Below are 17,787 nucleotides of genomic sequence, written 5' to 3'. Positions count from 1 at the left end.
CAGCCCGCTGCAGCAACCACCTGAGCCGGATCCACCCGGGCTGCCATCACCAGGTTACCTTCCCTGGGCAATGGGCTGTCGTGGCTCCACGCCACCCACGCACTCAAGAAACAGAATTATTCATTCCTATGCAAATAGGCTGGAAATCCCCCATGGACAGAGAAGTGGAGAAGATGAGTATTGCACCGAGGAGCAGAACAGGCACGTCTCTTGCTGCCAGTGACATTCGCCTACACAAATGTCCAGTTACAGAGATCAGTATTTGTACAGGTACCCTGGCTCAGGTATCTTTAAAAGTCTTTTCCAAAACGCACTGGAGAGCTTACGTGCTAAATGAAAGGTGGTGCTTTACTTTCTAAGATAGTAAGAAAAATTCTGTACTTTTTTCACGCTTTTTATCCATAGATCTCAAAATCCTCTAGAAGAATCATGCATCCAGCCTGCGCCCATCTCAGACAGACTGGCCAGAGGTGAGGGCAATGCTTGGCCAAGCAAGTGCCAGAGGTCCTGAGGTGCCCTTGCCCCTGGGCTTTGCTCGTATTTTCCTCACCTTTAATGAATCAAAGGAAAATAATACACATCAATTTATTTCTGAATCACACCTTCCAGGAACCTACCCCTAGTCTGCAATGATGATCCTAGCCAGGGGAAAAGCTCGTCCCCTCGTCAAGCACCCTTACCCGGCCCATAAACCACAACCCCGTTCAGCTCGGGTACCATCTGGGGCTGCAGCAGCCCGGGAGCACGCACAGCTGCTGCCACATCACCGACACCCACCAGCTCCCGGCTGATCGCCGGCTGTGCAGCGGCATTCTCACGCTATCGGGGATGTCAGCGTCCCGTCCCTATTTGCTTGCCCTCATCCTGCTGCCCAGCTCCGAGGCATGTGGAAAATCTCAGCCCACCTGACATCAGCCAGCCAGATAACGGTTGTCACTGCATTAACTTGGCTACGGCTGTCGCCTCCCCACTGGACAGCCTCCCTGTTTCTCATGCTCCATGCAGGGCTGCTGCTCAGTGAAGGCTGCTGTAAATGTCTGTGAGCAGAGGGTTAAAGTGCTGGTGGTCAGGAGCCTGCAGAAACAGGGATTCGTCTCTCCCTCCCATCCTGCGCTGCCGGGGATGCTGAGCTTTTGCTGAGCAAGTTCCTCAGGAGTTGTCACTGGGGAAAAGAACAATACCTTGAAAGCCCCGGGCGTTAATTTAATTTGGTGCCTGTCTCTCCTGCTGACACTGATATGGGGGAATTTCTCTGCCTTACACACAGAACTACCCCGGCCTCTGCGTGGGAATCCAGCCCCACAGCCCAGCACGAGTCCTCAGCGGGAAGGGGACAGAGGAGGAAGGGCAGTGCGGGACAGAGGCAGGGCTAGCAAACCCCTGTCAAAAGTGCAGCGGGAAAGGAAAGCAATTTGGTCTCTCCTGCAGCCAGGTGGGCTGTCACCGCCAGTCCCAGCCAGAGAAACTGAGCCTGGGGGAAACAGCCCCGATCCCCGCGCTGGGACCATGCCGAGCACTGTCCCGCTGCACGCACGGAGGGAGGGACGCAGCGAGCTTAGGGAAGACATGCTCTCCTCGCAAAACAGCCACAAAACCAGGCGTTTATAAATATCCCCACTAAACCTGTAGACAGGCTCCCTGCTGCGGCAGGGCTATTCCAGGCCTGACACCCGATCCACGTGGGTCGAGTGCTTCGGAGAATGCCCAGACGTACAAATCCGGACAGACAAATCTGGCACGCTCCACGCATCGTGTCTGCTCGGCTCCGGCTGTGCTCCCTGCCTGCCTGCCCACCCCTGCCTGAAGGGGCTGGGCACTGGTGGCCACAATTCCCTGTGTAGCTGTGGCCATGCAGGGTGTCAGCCACTGGCATGGCCACACAGACCACGCTGGAGTGGGGCAGGAGGGACAGCAACATCCCCTTTCGCTGCAATTCACTGGCAGCTTCGGTGCATCCCAGCCTCCGGCAGCAGCTGGCCAAGAAGCAGCGCTTGCAGCCAAAGTGCTTGCAAGCAAACCTGCAGGATTCCTGGGTGGGATTCTTCTACGGGCCAAAAAGAAAGCTTGGCCAACATAAAACATAATATTCTGCAGCATTTACAGCACACGCAGTAGTGCCAGTCAGGCCCATTAGCAGAGCATAGCATAGCCTCTGGTGGGCTGGTTTCATTTGCCGCTGCTCAGATGGTGAAGGGGAGACCCTGCCTGTCAGTAAACCTGGAAAATGTGCTGGAAGGACATGGAGGCACAGTGCAGGCCATGGTGCCAGGGGCAGCGATAGCAGGAACGGAGCATGACCACGCTACAATGAGACATGGACAAGTGCATCAAATGAGCAGCAGGACGAAACGCAACTCGCAGCATCACCAGATGCTCCTAATTCTTACTTATCACAGCTTGGCCTCACATCTCCAGCAATTCCATCAGTGAGCACCATGCTCTTGGGCACAGGAACCGTTCTGCACACAGCTTAATGCAGCCACTCTGGGGTGGAGTCTGCTAATGCCTTAATCATTCACAGCAGCGCAACGGAGACAGGCACAACCAAAACCCAAAGAAAACTCCAGCTGAAGATGAAAAGCTGATTTAATTAGATTGAGATAATGCAATTTCCTAGTTGACCAGAACACCAGAGACAGCCAAGTTGAAGCGAGACCTGGCTAAAGCTTCAGTGAAACTGGAGTTGCAGAATGTGCAGTTTCACCAGATTCATAATGCTCTGAGAAACTGTGACAAGCTTGTTTGAAAAGTGTGAAAGAGTCTTGGAAATGTCAAAGGATTTCAGCACCTTCTGGAGGCTGCTGAAGCAACTGGATATATCAGAGATGCTCATTTCATTCTTTCTTGTACTACGTGGTAGTAAGTCGCTTGCTTGTAACTTGAGCGCGTTCTTAGTTTTTATATCTGTTGCAGGGCTAGTGACTGTAATTGTGCCCTTCACAGAGATTGGGAAGTCTAAAATAAATACTTAGCCAATGCTTTGAGAAACGTGCAGAAGAAAAACATGTCAATATACTGTGGGTTTTCCACCCCTTGCCAAGGGGGTGGAAAGGAGCAGATGTGCCTCCCCTCGTTCTGTGGCATTCACTTGTCAGGATCACCCAGTAGCTCCGGTCTCCCCTGCCTGCCGGAGGGCAGACAGCAAGCGCACAGTGTTGAAAAACACCAGGCGCTGCGTGAGCTCATCAAGCCTGCTGCGAGTGCGGGGTGTGAAGGACTGAAAGGCATTTACTTAGCTCTGCGCTGCTGTACCATGCCGCAAGTGGCACCGGCAAAGCACTTTTTACCTCTCGCTTCCCCAGGTTTCCTATTTAGAAACAAGTCACGGAGGACGCACACACCCAGAGCTCTGCGTAACGCTCGACGTACAGCAGCTATCACCAAAAAGCTGGACACACGCACCTCACCTGCTGCCCAGCTCTTGAAATTCGGATACTCAGCGGGCTGGCGGTCAGCAGGAGCGGCCAGCAACATTACTCCTAAAACTATCTATAATAGAAGTTTACAACTTTCCCACAGGCTATTACCGCCCCAGACACTTCTCCCTCTATTCCAGCTGCTCCTTAGACCCTCTGCTGCTATGGAGAGCTTTGCGTTTCTAGTTGCTTGAATCACAGCCCATCCAGCCGAGGGCTACGGGCTTTGCAGCTAAGGAGACCATCCCTTTACCGAATCTACCAACCAAGCTCCAGCTGGGAGAAGAAAATCTCAGTCCGAAAAACCAAAAGAAAATGCACTGCAGTTAAATTTAAGAAAAAAAAAAAAGGGAAAAAAGACGGTTCTAAAAAAAACTACATTACCCACAATTCACGGACATGTGGGAGGAAATGCTGTTTTTTGCAAAGGAGGTTTAGCTGCTACAGCTGCAGTTTAAAAGCGAAATGCAGGGGGAGGGATGGGACTGGGCGAAGGAGGGAGGACGGGGAGGGCGCGGGGGCAGAGACCTGGGGCCGGCCCCGCCGCCGGGCCGGGGAGCCGCGGGCATGTCCCTGCCCGGGCAGCCGGCGGGAGCGCCCGGGGGCCACGGGGAACCTACCGACGAGTTTCTACAAAGTTTGACCCGTTTGTCTTTTTGATGCTGCGGCGGCGACGGGAGCGGGAGCCCCCCCGCACCCCCCAGCTCCACCGGCGAGGCTGAGACCCGGCGCCGGCTCCGTCCCCGTATGCATGAATGTATTGCGAGAGAGGAAGCTTGCGGCAGCCGGGAGGCGGGGGCACCGATCCGGCTCCTCTCACCTCCCCGAGCATCTAGCGAAGAGGAGGAAAAAAAAAAAAAAAAAAAAAAGAGCGAGAGAAGGAGGCTCCCCCCGCCCCCCCCGCCGCACCTCGCCCCCGCACAGCGCAGGGGAGCCCGGCGCTGCTCCCCGCCGCCGCGGGATGCTGTGACGCCCTGCAGGACCGCGGGGCCCACGCGTGTGCGGGGCAGCCCCGCCGCCCGCCCATGAGCCCCGCCGGCTGATCCACAGCCGGCTCGCCCGGGAGCGGCGGCAGCAGCGGCAGCAACGGGAGGAGGAGGAGGAGGAGGAAGGTCGGACACCCCTACAGAGACCCGCTCGCCGAAGAGGAGGAAGGGGGAGCCGCGGGGCCGGCGCCCCCCCCGGGCCGGTGCGTGGCGGTGCGGGATGTCACGGGCGGCGATTCCGCGGCGCTGAGCGGGCGCGGAGCGGCGCGGCCCCGGGCGGGAGCGGGGGAGGCTGCCCGCCCCGCCGCGCACCCCCGCAGCCCGCCCGCCCCGGCTGGGGCTGGAGGCTCTCGGCTAGTGCTAAGGGAGGGGGGGGGAAACCCCACACATAGAAAAAAAATCCTCCAAGCCCAAGCCCTGACATCGCTGGCGGCGGAGGCTCCAAAATCGGCGATTTGGCTACTTTTTTTTTGCATTTTCCACCCGTCGTTTCTTTCTGTTATTATTGTAATTTTTGTGCGAAAGGAAGTTATGAACAACTGCAAGTCAGGAAGTGGAAATCCACACCGGTTGTGACAAGCTGGGGCTAACAACTATTTCATTATTTATATAGATGTGTCTATCAACATTCTGCTTTTCATCCAAAGAATAAAGGGAAATACCGGCTAGTCCTATGTTTGACGGTGAATGACAGACCGCGTCTGAGGAAAGGAAGGACTAAATATATCAGCTAAGAACACCACCGTTATTTATTGAACTCAAGAGACCTTTTTTTTTAACCCAAAGACACTTTGAGCGAGAGATTTAATGGGTCATTAAAAGGGGAAAAAAAATTTTAAAGGCCCTTTTGCTTCTGAAGTGCAGCTAACCTCAAAATAGGAGCAGTACTTGTAAGTCAGATACTCAGATTAAGGCTCTACATGATGAATTTTCTATCCTATGGATATCGCTTTTGAGATTACAAACCCAGAAGATCTGTAATTGATCTAGCACCAGATAATTTCAATGCCTAATATTCCCCAGGATTGCTGGAGTACCCTCGGAGCTGCGTCGGACTGTATTCGGGGTATGCCATGGGCTGTATTCAGAGTATTAGCTGCAAATCCAAAGTTTTCCGGGAAAGTATTTCAGTGATTGAAGTCAAAGCCTCCATCGATCCCATTCCCACCAGCATCGACGAGTCCTCCAGCGTGGTCCTGCGCTACCGGACCCCTCACTTCCGAGCCTCTGCGCAAGTGTTGGTGCCCCCTATTCCCAAGAAGGAGACCTGGATCGTGGGCTGGATCCAGGCTTGCAGCCACATGGAATTTTACAATCACTACGGGGAACAGGGAATGTAAGTATTTCCAAGAGCGCGTGCGAGCGGGTGCGTTTGTCTAGTGGGAAGAAAGAGCGGGATGACCATGGCCTGGCTGGGAAATACTGGATTAAGCCAAAAATTATAATCCAGTTGGTTTGATTTTAAAACCCAGCTCTTCTGAGACTTAACGGGACTTTCTCATAGGTTTAAAATACAGGAGAGCTTGTCCCTGCCCTTTTAAAGGAGTAGGTGTTCTCTTCTAATGGGAATGTGCCCAAGCCCTAACCAAAACCTACTTGCTCTCTTAGGAACCCAAAAGCAATGGTATATTTCACAACAGCTTTTAAGCAGCACGGGAGATCCTGAAATCCCAGGTCAGCCCTGCCACAGCAGACACCCCTGTTTCGATACGGGTTTTACACGAGGGGTTCCCCTGACCGCCAGCTCCTCTCTCCGGCATCCCTCCCCATCCCTTGCAGGGTAAAACCGCGCATTGACAAGCCCCAGGGAAACCCGGGGCCGACACTTGTGGCACGGTGCTGTCCCCAGCGTGCTGTACTGCTGCTGCAGCAGGCCATGGCCGTGAGCTCCGTAGCCCACCAGCTCCGGGAGCAGACTTTAACGTCACAGGAGGAATCCTGCTTGCTTTGCCCACGGGAGCAGGCAGCCCACAGGGGAAGAACAAGATGTGTTTAACCCACTGATAATTAAACCCTTTGCATCACCTTGGAGCCGGGTGAAAATTTCACATTAACCTCCTTTTTGGTAATGCAGAGTGGGAATATATAGGTTTACATGTAAGGTAGGGAGAATCTAGGGGCTGTTTGCACGCTAAAACCCCCGTGTTACTGGTCAGACAGTCATAGTGAGACAGGAATGAGTCAAATTAAAATGTCATCTCCCTACCGTGAAAAGTCGTCTCTCCCCAGTCCCCCACCAACGTTTGCTCACCAAATGTTGCAGGCTCTGGCCCTTAGTTAAAGCAGCAACAGCACCTGATCTCTGAACGCCTGCACAGGCAGCAGTTCTGCAACTCACGGCGCTGGGCAGCACCAGCTGCAGCCTCCTGGTGCAGCAGAAATCTGTCTGTCCAGCCACGAGGACAAAACCTGACCGCAGAGCCCGGTGCTGGCAGAAGGTTCGGTGGCTGGAGGCGCTGATGCTGCCCAGGCGCTGGGGGCAGACAGAAAGGACGGGAAGGTCAGGTTTAAGCAACCCTCCCCCTCTGCTCCTCCCAAGTCCCCTGGGTCAGGGGGATGCCGGTTCAGCCCCTCAAGGGTCATTCTGGGTGGCTTAAAAAATGGTGTACGAGGAGGGCTGAGGGAGGATGGGAACATGGAGTAGGGCTGGAGAGCAGGACAAACTCTGACTTAACGCAGCGCCTTTCTGAAGGCCTGAACATCTGCACGCGTGCCCCGGCCCTTCTTCCCTCCCTTCTGCCCATGAGCCCAGGTGGGGACGGGCTCAGCACCTCAGACGCAGAGCGAATACGCAGTGTAAGGTGTGGGCCAGAGGGAAGGTCGTAAGTGACAGTGTCCCCCCCATTCTGCCTCCACGTCCCCAGCCTGCTCAAGCAGAAAGTGCCTTGAGAAGCGAACTGGCACCTGGCAAATGCCAGCAGCAAGGCTCAGCGAGGGAGCGGACCAGCTTATCTTGATTTTAAAAGTACTTACAACAGGCCCGGAATCTGTAGGCTTTTTGGCTCCAACAGCATCTTTAGCAAGGACAATTTGTTGCTCAGATGTTCCCAATTCCAAACCTTTGGGATTTGCTTGTGTCATTCTTAGGTTCATTTAGAAATCCTGTCTTTAGTGACCAGCTGCAAAGAAAACAGAAGAGTCCACTGTATGTAAATACAGCTCACATCCACTGAAAGAAAGAGGACTGGGCAGAGAGCTCTTCTGTGAGTGCTGCTGTGGGCTGAAAACCTCAACATGTCCTTTTATGTCTCTGCACCTGAGTTTCCCTGTGTTTAAAATGAGGATTTGGTACGGTCTTCCCTTGCTGAAATGCTTTGAGACAAAAAAAGTTGTATCTACAAGCTAAGTGCTATAAACAGGTAGACAGAATTAAATGCTGCAGATATGTAGGAGAGCTATTAGCCAGAAAATCATGGAAACAAAGATTTTTCCTGAGGAGGTTCCTTCACATTTAACTGATATAAAAAACCACCAGAGTTACCCAAACATAAGGAGGAATTGGTCTGCTCCTCCAGTCTCTTTCTATAGACCTGTCGCCATCTGAAAGCTATAAATAAAGGCGTTTGGGAGGAAAGGCCTCTTTTAATGCCATTGAAACATGCTCTTGGAAGACCTTTACATAGAGAGGGACACGACACAAACCTGTCTGAAAGGATGGGCCAAGCCTTTAGCTCCTGTAACTCAACGTAATCCCACTGACCTCCACGGAGCTGCGTTGATTTATGCCAACAGAGTATTTGTCCCAACTTTCCATGATGAAGAGACTACTGCAACATACATATTTTTTAATCACTGTGGTGACAGGCAAACAGAAAACTCCAGACAGTAATAATAATACAAAAAACCAGTCGGTCAGTTGGAACATCAATACTTACAGCAGGCTTTAGATTAATTTTTCACTTTTATGCTCCAAAGTTGTTAGCTGTGTGTAAGCTGGCCATTACGTTGAGGATAGAAACAGCTGAGAAATACTAGAGCAGATGGAGCTGTGCATAACGCCTCTATAGGGATATCAGCTACAGAGAGGATAATTTCGACACACGCGTTTAAAGTGGCACTGACAATTTTGGGGCTAAATTCAGCGTTTTTAAATGTAGAGAAAAATAATTAAAGCTCAGATAACACGTAAATGCTGGCATTATTTTACATGTAAGTCAGAAGATGTTGCTGGGAGCTTGAAAATGCCCAGCATGAGGATGTGGATGGGCTTTCTGACACACCCCTCACCCCCCCCCCCAGTGCAGAACTGGGGCAAACCCCCGTTCAGCCCCACTGCTGGTACTACTGCTCCCCCCGAGCAGGATTTTACCCTGTACCCTTCGAGGACGATGCCACTGTGCAGCAGGAGGCATCGGGATAAGGCCACAGAGCTCTGACCTGTGCAGGACATGCTGGACCAGGTCCCTTCTGGGAGCTCCTGGGGTAGGCGCTGGTTTCTGCACCCGGTTGTGCAGCACCTGGTGCGACCCATGTCAGCGCTGGGCAACACCAGAATGGCATTATCCAGCCCTGTTTCTTCATCTCCATGGAGATGTACAAGAAGCGGTGCAGATGGAGATATGCAAAACAGAGAGATAAATAAATCAGAGTTTGAATACGATCAGCCAAGAATCTGGTGAAGTTTCGGGTAGATATTTCTCCCCAGGAGGACCCGATGGGGCAGCTGGGCAGCATTACATCATTGCTTTACGTTACCGGGCATCTCTCTCTTGTGAGATTAAATCTCCTGTGCCCTGCAGCACAGACACAATAAACTCGAGAAATCGACTTGTCAAGAGAATAAACCCCCAGTCCTTGGGAGGGAAAACACAATCAAAAACAGATTCACCAAAGAAAAACAAGGTTACGCTTTCCATGGGAAGCAAAGAGAGGTCAGTTCACCATGCCAGCTTACTGAGATACCCCTCCAGGGGTTTAGAGGAAAGGGCTTCGCTGCCCTTACGTGGGCCCTGGCCCTTACCTGCGCTGTAAGGACGCACCTTAGCCCAGTTAAATAGGTTGTCCACTCTGCTTGAGCCTGCTCAGCTAAACCAGCAGAAATTCGTCCCTTTTTCCTTAATGCCAGTTTTCTGCTAGTTTTTACTCCCTGAACCAGCGTGCATCGAGCATCGCTGCCAGTCCAAGCAACAAGGCAGGAACATGCAGCTGGAGGATGGGGGGGGGGGGCGGAGAGAGACCACAGCAGTGTGGCTCCAACAGCTGCAGAGCAACATCTTAAATTTCCTTCCTGTTCTTTGCTATAACCCTGCCTTGAATTGCTTGACGTGCTGGTGAGAGAGACGCTGTAAAGGACAATTTAAAATTAAGCAGCTCTGAATATCAGGTTTTCTTTCAGCCAGTCACCAGCACAGGCGCAGCCACGGAGGGAGGCAGGTAGGAGCAGGGATGTGGAATACCCAAGATGGCTTTTCACTGCGCCCACACATTGCACTGGTACCTGCACCCAGCACAGTCTGTGTCTGAGCGGGGCTTCTCTTATTTAGGGAGCTGGTGGAAAGGAAGGGTGTTGGCAAGCGCAAGGTTATGCAAGTCCATCTGGCCTGTCACTAGTTAGGAGCTGGCTTTAAGGAATTGGGGTTAACGATGCAATAGTGCCTGATGCCTGTCTGAAAAGGTTAGCTGAATATACCCGTGTCACTGCTGGATGCACAGGGCTGGAGGCTGCTGTGCTTGGATTTGCTGCCACTGCACAGGCCGCTGCAGTGATTGCTTCGGTCTGTGCTGTGGGGCAGCCATCTGGAGGGCTCGGGATAAGCTGGGGCCTCATTTCGTGTGACAGAATAGGAAGAAATGTGTCTGAATGAGAACTAGGAGGGTAAAACCTACAGAAAGCTGCTTAGCTGTCAGCAGCAGGGCTACAGTTGTGCCACAAGAAATAGCTCAAAGTTCCTTCTCCTGGTAGCAAGAAGACATTTGTTAAGAGAGGCTTGTTGGCAGCACCAGTCTCTGGCGATGCCCATACTGACTCTGAAGGTTTCAGAAGCAGCAGAAACAAGCTTGTCAGTATTACAAGCCAGAATCTAGTGATCTTGGAGCTGATCAGCTATAGTGAATCTATGAAACCAGATAGGTTGGTTTCTTTCGATGCCTCTTCCCTGCTATCGTCAGCAAAGTGTTTACTGGGCACTTCCTGGTCTTTCCTTGGCTCAGCACCACCACAGAAAGATGCTGATGCAGCCAAAGATCATTCCACAGCGTTCTTGCCAAAATCACCCCAAAGGGCAGTTGTTGGCGTAGTATTTAACACAGACATACTCTGCAAGCAAAGGCTACTCACCTGGCTGGCACACAGGCTTTGCTGTAGCAGCAGGCAAGGGGCAACCACCATCCGTAGCAACCATTGTACAGCCTCTGCTTTTGCTCTAGTCATGGGACCATCATAAGGCCTCATTTTTCGCCTTATTACTAAGATGCACAGATAAAGCGTGATGGTTTTGAAAGCCCAGGGTTAACCACACTCGCTAGAATTAGGCACAGCGTGCCCACAAAGAAACACAGGCCAGTTTCTTCTTCCCTGTTCCTGCCCACGCTTTCTTCTTAAGCAGGGTGCACTTCTGAGCCACCCCGAGTGCAGCCGCACTGCTCACGAACACACTCAGCTTTGCGGTGGGGGTTCTCAGGCTCTGCAGGCAGCATCCTGCCATCAGCAACCTGCCCGGGCCCCCGCACAGCTCCACCTTTTTTGCTCTCATTTGAACCCTGGTCAGATCCCAAGAAGGTCCTGCAATTCTGTACTGGTCTGGCGTCAGATACGTATGCTGGGAATGGCGGTGGGGACAAGCACATCTCAGTCAACCTGCAGTTTCTGAGCATCCTCTACCTGATTCTCCTGCCATTCACCCACCAGCCTCCAATTGAGTAGGCTGGAGCAGCCTGGAAGATTATCGTCAGCCTCTCGTAGCATCTCAGCTCCTGGTTTGGCACCTCCACACCCACAGAGATGCTGTGGCTGCACCTTAGCACTGTGCCTGTCACTGAATGAACCGCCAGGAAATTGTCACATCTTATCCCCAGGTGACAGCCAAGCTGAGTACTGGCTATGGTCTGAATGGAAAGTAATCCTAAACCATCTGCTGAAAGGGAGAGAAAGAGCCCCCAGATGGTGTTTCAGAGCCGGGCTGTGCAGCGGAGAGCAGGTGGGGGGCTGCAGAGCACGACCTCCGCTCATCCGCCCGCCGAGGGCTGAGTTCATCCAACATCCCTGGAGCTGCTTCTCCCTTGTCAGCTCTCCCTGAAGAGCATGGGGGATGGTGAGCCGGGATGGCTCTGGTTTAGAGAGCAGAGCATGTAAACGTCTCTCTGGTGGCCGGGGGTCCTGGCAGGACTGCTGAGGGATCTGCTTTTGGCTGCCTTCGCTAAAAATTTTCTTCCAGGGAAAGGACTCCCTCTGCCTGCTGGCTATGAGCTCAGGAGGGAGCATTGCTGCAGCCGCGGTGCCGTAGCTGACAGCAGCCCGTAAATCTGCGCAGGGAGATGTCATGCTTGCATAACCCCCGGCTGCTGCTAACCCCCTGGTCCCGCTGCTCAGAGCATCCCTGCATCCCCCGGAGTAGCCGCGTCCTGCCTTGCACTTCACCTCCCGGGCTCCTGCCAGGCCGCCCGACCTGCGAACCAGCCGCCTCCCGTGCGGTGCGGCCCTTCGCCCGATGCCCGCCGTGGCGCGGGGGGATTTCTGCTAGGACCCCCACTTGCATGAAATCAAGATAAACGAGATCTTTAACCCCCCACCCCTGGTATCTTCTAGCTATAGCCAGACATTTACAGCAAACTGCTGAACGATCCAGCGGTTACAAACATGGAGGCATTTCACGGTCATTAACTAATTAACAATCAGAACGGCCTTGCGAGACAGTCACATTAGTCCTGGCCAGTGGAGAGGAGCAGCTCGTCCCAAAGCTGCGTCAGAGCCGCTGGGGCCGACGTGTGCCCCCCCCCCCCGCCTGCCTGCGCCCGGCCACAGCCCCCGCTTCACTCAAGGGGCTATTTTAAGCCACAGCACTGGACTTATTGAAGGCTTGGACAGTTACCGTGATGACCCTCAGCGTGTCCCCTCTGTCTCCCTCCCAAGATAAACCGTGTCCCAAGGCACAGCCCGCAGCAGGGAGCCGCAGGGCTCGGGGGGCTGGTGCACAGCCCAGCATCCCAGCCCCACGGTGGGGTCAAGTGCAAATGCCACGCTGGGAGCTGCTGGGAGCGAGCTGCTGCCGCCACACAGCCCCTTCTGCCGCTTCGACGGCGGCGACAGCGTCTCTGGGTGGCGGGGAGGGCTGATTTGTAAGCAAGAGGGAGAAGGTAAATTAGAGCCACCTCTACCACCCTGGTTTTTAAAAGAATGCCCTTAAAATACCTGGCATGTGCTGAGCATGTGGCCTATGGTTATGCCACCTTAGTGCCTTTACTTTGCAAATATCTTAGTGTTTCTCTGAAACATTTACAGTAGTTTGCTTCTATTGGCAAATCTAATCTTAAAAATTAAATGGGAAATTAATAAAAAAAAAAAATATCCAAGTTGTGCATCAGCACTACGAGATGATGGAGGACCATTTTCACTTACTTCCTTGCTAGAAGGACTGACCTTTCTGTCAGTCTCGCAAGCGCAGCACACAGATAACCGGCTCAGGCAGATCTACAACCTGGCTGACCTCAGTTTCTCCCATTACTGTAATGCCATCCCCAGCCCGGAGCCTGGTGTGCAGCCTTTGACCTGGGTGCTTCCTAGGGCTGGAGAAGGATGGGTTACACCTCCAGTGCCAGGCAGATGGCGGGGAGGGACAGTGGCTTATCCAGAGAGAAGATGAGTGTTTGCAGGTAGGGACTGAAAAGAAAGAGCAGAATGGGGCAATGGGAAGCTTTATGGTCCAGCTCAGTCCTTGATCTTACTTGCACCACTTACATAGGCTTTCCTGTCACCTCACCCCCAGGGCCAGCTCTGAGCTTGCCTGCTCTTCATGCAAGATTTTACGCTGTTGAAAGAAAGAAACTCAGCCCTGAGCCCTGCTCTCACTGGCTCAAGGGTTGAGACCCTGAATGCAGCGCTGGACGAGTGCTTGTGTTCAGCCCTGCTCGAACAGCCAAGGAGCTGCAGGACGATACCCGCGACACTGGATTTTCTCCAACACTGGAGCTTTCCTGAGCACCTACCCTTTGCAGACTTTCTTAAACGCTGACCCACTCCAGGTAGCCACCGGTCCCTGCAAGGAAAGCCCTGGCCCTGCAGGGTGATGGTTCCTCGGCGGTGTTTGACAGCAGGACAGGCTTTCATGATCAGTCCTGGAAATTCACAGACACAGTTTTAATGGCAGGGATGAGCTGTTTCGGCAGGATGGTGTGAAAGGCACAAATCCCAGTAAAAGCTAAAGGGGGAATGCGTTCACAACTACTTCCTCTCCTTCCTTGAAGTCCCATGTGTTTCTAAACTAATTAATTGATGCATTATCCATAATTTGGTTTTGATTATGGCAGGTCAAGTTGGGAGCTTCCAGATCTACTGGACGGTAAAATCCAGGCCATCAGTGACTCAGACGGAGTGAACTATCCCTGGTATGGAAACACGACAGAAACCTGCACCATCGTGGGTCCCACAAAGAAGGAGTCCAAGTTCAACATCAGCATGAATGACAACTTTTACCCAAGCGTCACATGGGCAGTGCCCGTCAGCGAGAGCAACGTGGCCAAACTCACAAGCATTCACCGGGATCAAAGCTTCACCACCTGGCTGGTTGCAACCAACACGGCTACCAATGAAATGGTGACCTTGCAGACTATCAAATGGCGCATGAGGCTGGGCATCGAGGTAAACCCCAGCAGACCCTTGGGGCAGCGTGCCAAGCTGCAGGAGCCCTCTGCTCAAGAGCAGCCCCAGGTCCTTAGCAAGAATGAGCCAATACCACCCAGTGCCCTTGTCAAACCCAATGCCAATGATGCTCAGGTACTCATGTGGAGGCCAAAGGATGGACCACCACTTGTGGTGATACCTCCAAAGCACCGATAATATAAAACCTGGCGTCCCGGCACCAAAAGGGAGAAAAAAAAAAACAAACAACAAACAAAACCTGAAGCAAAACAATCACTTAGGTATTAGAATACACACATATAATCTGAGCAAAATCAAAATGCACTTTTTATTCATTCAACAAATGCAACCATTCTACCTTCTCCCATTGGGACGGATTTCACTGTGCTAAAGCTAAAGAGGAGACCTTTGACTGGGGTCTGTCTCGTCACTGGATTCCTAAGGGAAGAAACTAACACTGATGTCTAACCGTATAGCTTTCTTTTTTTCTTCCCTACTTTAGTTACTGTTTGAACTTCAGTCTCATTAGCTTGTCCAGACTGCCCAAAACAATAAGAACATTTTATCTGGGATTTTAAGAGGGTTTTTTTTTTTTTGGTTGAGAACAAAACAAGTTCCTGGAGCAAAAAGTGGACTATTTAAGATAAGGAATTATTTTTTTTTTAAGCTGTAAGGTTCTGAGTTGCAAATCCAAGTCATGCGGCCTTATGTAGACTTTGCTTTGCATTGCCAAACTTTTGCCTTAAAGCTAAGTTTAAAAAAAAAACAAACAAACAACAAACACACCACCAGGCAGAATGTCCTTTCTACAGAAGTTCTGGGAGAAAGTTTTGCAACAAGGAGTAGATTGTCAGTGTGTCACAAGCTGATGGATGAAAAGGGTATGAAATTGGAAGACGTGCGATAAAAAGAAAATCTTTCTGGTTTTAAAACCTGGAACAAGGAAGCATGGAAATAATCTCAGTTTCAAAGCAATGCAAATAACAAACCTGCTGTAGGATGTCTCGAGTGGGAGCTACTAGGCCATCTCCCTGCTTCACAGAAGGGATAGCAGGCAAGCTTCCACTGCTTACTCTCGGTGATCTCAGTCTCCCATTAGCATTATAATATGGGATAATCTCACAGCTAGAATTGTGGCCCTGGGAGTCAACATAAATTGAGAGGGGGCTGTCCCACTCGGTTTGTCTTTAGGACACGCAGACGTCTGCCCAGCTAACCCACAGTCTCGCCTCCTCGTGGCCTAAGAGCCAACGGCTCGTGCACTGGCTGTTGTTGGGTGAAGCTCTGTTGTCCCGTTTTCCCATGAAATCCAAACGACGGTGCTGTAAGAAGAACAGGATATAAAAAGGATCCGTCTGAAGTCATTGGAGATGCATGGGTGTAAGCCAGGGCAGATCTTGTCTACCAAGTCTACCCAGGAATATCCATAATTCAGGAACAGCCACATCTGAAAATAACATGCACCGTTCCTAGCAAACACTAGAAGCGAAAGCTACGAAAAACTCTTCTTCCCATGATAACAAATCTCATTTGGGTTAGTAGATAATTTTCTTCCAAATGACCTCATGATCTACAATCTACATCACTTTCAGGAATGGGGTACACACAGGACCATGGGTGATTCTGTACCTCTCTGGTTATGGCACCAACATCTATGTAGCAAAGGGAAATGCGTGAGAAGGTGGCAGCAGGGCAACACCTGAGTCTTGGGTTTAGCTCCTCCAGTAAGGAAGGTGCATTTGGAGCCGGAGATGGAACCTGTAGGTTTTAGCAAGGACCTTGTCCAGATGGCCTCAGAGGTAACCAGATGCACTTCTGCAAAGGAAGGCGTTATGGAAAAGCCGTTTGAATGGGAGGGGCACGGTTTGCAGGCAGAGGAAGTTCTGCAGTAGAGGCAGCATCTGGAGGACAGGGCACAGGACGGGGAGCAGAGGATCTATTCTCTTGCTCCAGCACATGGCCTAAGGCAGATCACTTCCCCTTCCCTCTGCAGCTCCTTCCCCTAGATAACATTTCTTCCCCTTATTAACAATTTGCCTCAAGAGCTGGGACTGAGGAGAGCTCAGCGTGCCAGAGACAAACCTGGCCCCGCTGAACTGGTCTGAACAGGTCTCACAACCACACAACACGCTGCTGAAAAGGCTCTCCCCTCGGAGAGGCACCGATTAGCTGCTACTGCCATCTTCATCTTCCACGTAGGACATTACCAGCAAGAAATTCTCCTTCCTCACTTCTCCAAAGCCACATCATCTACTTTGGCAACAGGTTCAACATCACCACCTGCCTGGGGAAAGCACTCCCAGAGGATACGCCCCCCCACCGTGGCAGTCTCAAACCAGCAAACAAGGATCCTGGGTCCCTGCAACCATACCTGCATTTCCAGGGGAGACCACCCTCCTCCATGCACCGGTTTCCAGAGATGCTCAGCCACGGAGCTGCTCTCTTCAACGGGCAGATCTCTGAGGTAGGAAGTCCTGCATTACGAGCGGCTTGCGAACGAGTGGACTGGATCAAACCCAAATCCACAAGCCAAAGGATGCCTAAATCTAGGCTTCAGGACTATAAAGGATGAAGCTAGGGAGACTTTGACTTGCACAGTCACTCTCTGTATTAAACTCCATTTTCTTACATGGATTCAAATCCTAACTATAGCTCTACTGGCACAGCCTTTCGGGACTTGTCTGTATTTTCTCCTAGGCAATACATGCAGAAGAGGACAAAATGTGAGCTGTGGGTGAATAGCTGATAACGCTTGGTGCATCTCGGCTACCGCTTAGATGCGCTTCTGGGCAGTCCCGCGGGTGGGAGCAGAAGGGATATTTATGTCTGGTATTCACTTTGTCTCCAGGTGCTGAGTACTTACAGTTCTCACTGATGTCAGCATGGGTCGAAGAAATCGGACCCAGTTGTCTTAATTAGCTGCACGAAGGAATTCCACGGAAAGATTTCTTCTCAGTCACCAAAAACCACATTCAGGGAACACCTACATCCTTTTCCACTTAGCTTTGTGTTGGCTTAGTCTCCCAGTGCATTAAGTAAATCTGGTTCCTCCTACTCCCTCTACCTGGTGGACTGGATGCATCCATGCAATTTGGTAGTAACCTCCTGGCTAATTCGTCCTGTTGCACTGAACAGACCCAGCTAAGCAGTAAATACGAAACTCAAATTTCACGTTGGGGTCGGCTTTGCATGGACTCCTCCCCGCCCAGCGAATGCCTTTATCCCATGCCTAGGTTGAAACGTGCCCCTCCACCTCCATTCACATCACCAGACGTGGCGTAGAAAAGTGATGCTGCCTCTTTTGAGATTTCATGCGTTGTGATTAAAAGTGATGTTTTTCCAATGCTGCTTCATTACAAAACTGACGGGGACAGATCGAATATGAAAGGAACAGTGGCTGGAAGTAACAGGTGCTATAGGTGCTATAGACGTCACTATTGATACGGTGGTTAGTGGCCATATGGTTAGAACCGGGATTGACAGGGTGCCAATGGGGACTTAAATGTCTGGGGACCCGGGGCATCCTGCACCGAGTAAGGTGGTAAATAAGCAGAAGTAAACAAAGCTCCTTCTCTGGCAGCTTTTTGCAGAA

General features: G+C 51.7%; 1 protein-coding gene and 2 long non-coding RNA genes across 4 annotated transcripts; 1 reads left to right on the top strand and 2 right to left on the bottom strand.

The window, feature by feature from the left end:
* The first annotated feature begins 4,501 nt into the window (after positions 1 to 4,501).
* On the top strand, positions 4,502 to 15,059 carry FAM78A (family with sequence similarity 78 member A). 2 transcript variants are annotated; one of them, XM_075112448.1, is made up of 3 exons: positions 4,512 to 4,605; positions 5,016 to 5,738; positions 13,865 to 15,059. In XM_075112448.1, exons 2-3 carry the CDS (start codon positions 5,476 to 5,478, stop codon positions 14,391 to 14,393), a joined length of 792 nt encoding a protein of 263 aa, XP_074968549.1. In that variant the 5' UTR covers positions 4,512 to 4,605; positions 5,016 to 5,475; the 3' UTR covers positions 14,394 to 15,059. The 2 variants fall into 2 exon arrangements, with proteins under 2 accessions (XP_074968548.1, XP_074968549.1); XM_075112447.1 differs by having other exon boundaries at positions 4,502 to 5,738.
* On the bottom strand, positions 6,654 to 8,923 carry LOC142065805 (uncharacterized). Its single transcript, XR_012663543.1, has 3 exons — positions 8,045 to 8,923; positions 7,376 to 7,521; positions 6,654 to 6,875 (listed from the first exon to the last, which is right to left on the bottom strand). It is a non-coding gene; the product is annotated as an uncharacterized LOC142065805 (long non-coding RNA).
* LOC142065806 (uncharacterized) lies at positions 14,496 to 17,250 on the bottom strand. The gene is made up of 2 exons (XR_012663544.1): positions 15,825 to 17,250; positions 14,496 to 15,517 (listed from the first exon to the last, which is right to left on the bottom strand). It is a non-coding gene; the product is annotated as an uncharacterized LOC142065806 (long non-coding RNA).
* Between the last annotated feature and the right edge of the window lie 537 nt (positions 17,251 to 17,787).

The sequence above is a fragment of the Phalacrocorax aristotelis genome, chromosome 17 (genome assembly GCF_949628215.1).
Source record: "Phalacrocorax aristotelis chromosome 17, bGulAri2.1, whole genome shotgun sequence".
Classification (NCBI taxonomy): Eukaryota; Metazoa; Chordata; class Aves; order Suliformes; family Phalacrocoracidae; genus Phalacrocorax; species Phalacrocorax aristotelis.
Note: the sequence above shows the minus strand (reverse complement) of the source record. Positions and strands in the feature narration are given on the sequence as shown.

Excerpts from the sequence above, each read along its gene's own strand:
- FAM78A (XM_075112447.1), top strand. The coding sequence starts at position 5,476 with ATGGGCTGTATTCAGAGTATTAGCTGCAAATCCAAAGTTTTCCGGGAA. Across the intron at positions 5,739-13,864 it reads CACTACGGGGAACAGGGAAT|GTCAAGTTGGGAGCTTCCAG; the intron begins GTAAGTATTTCC and ends TGATTATGGCAG.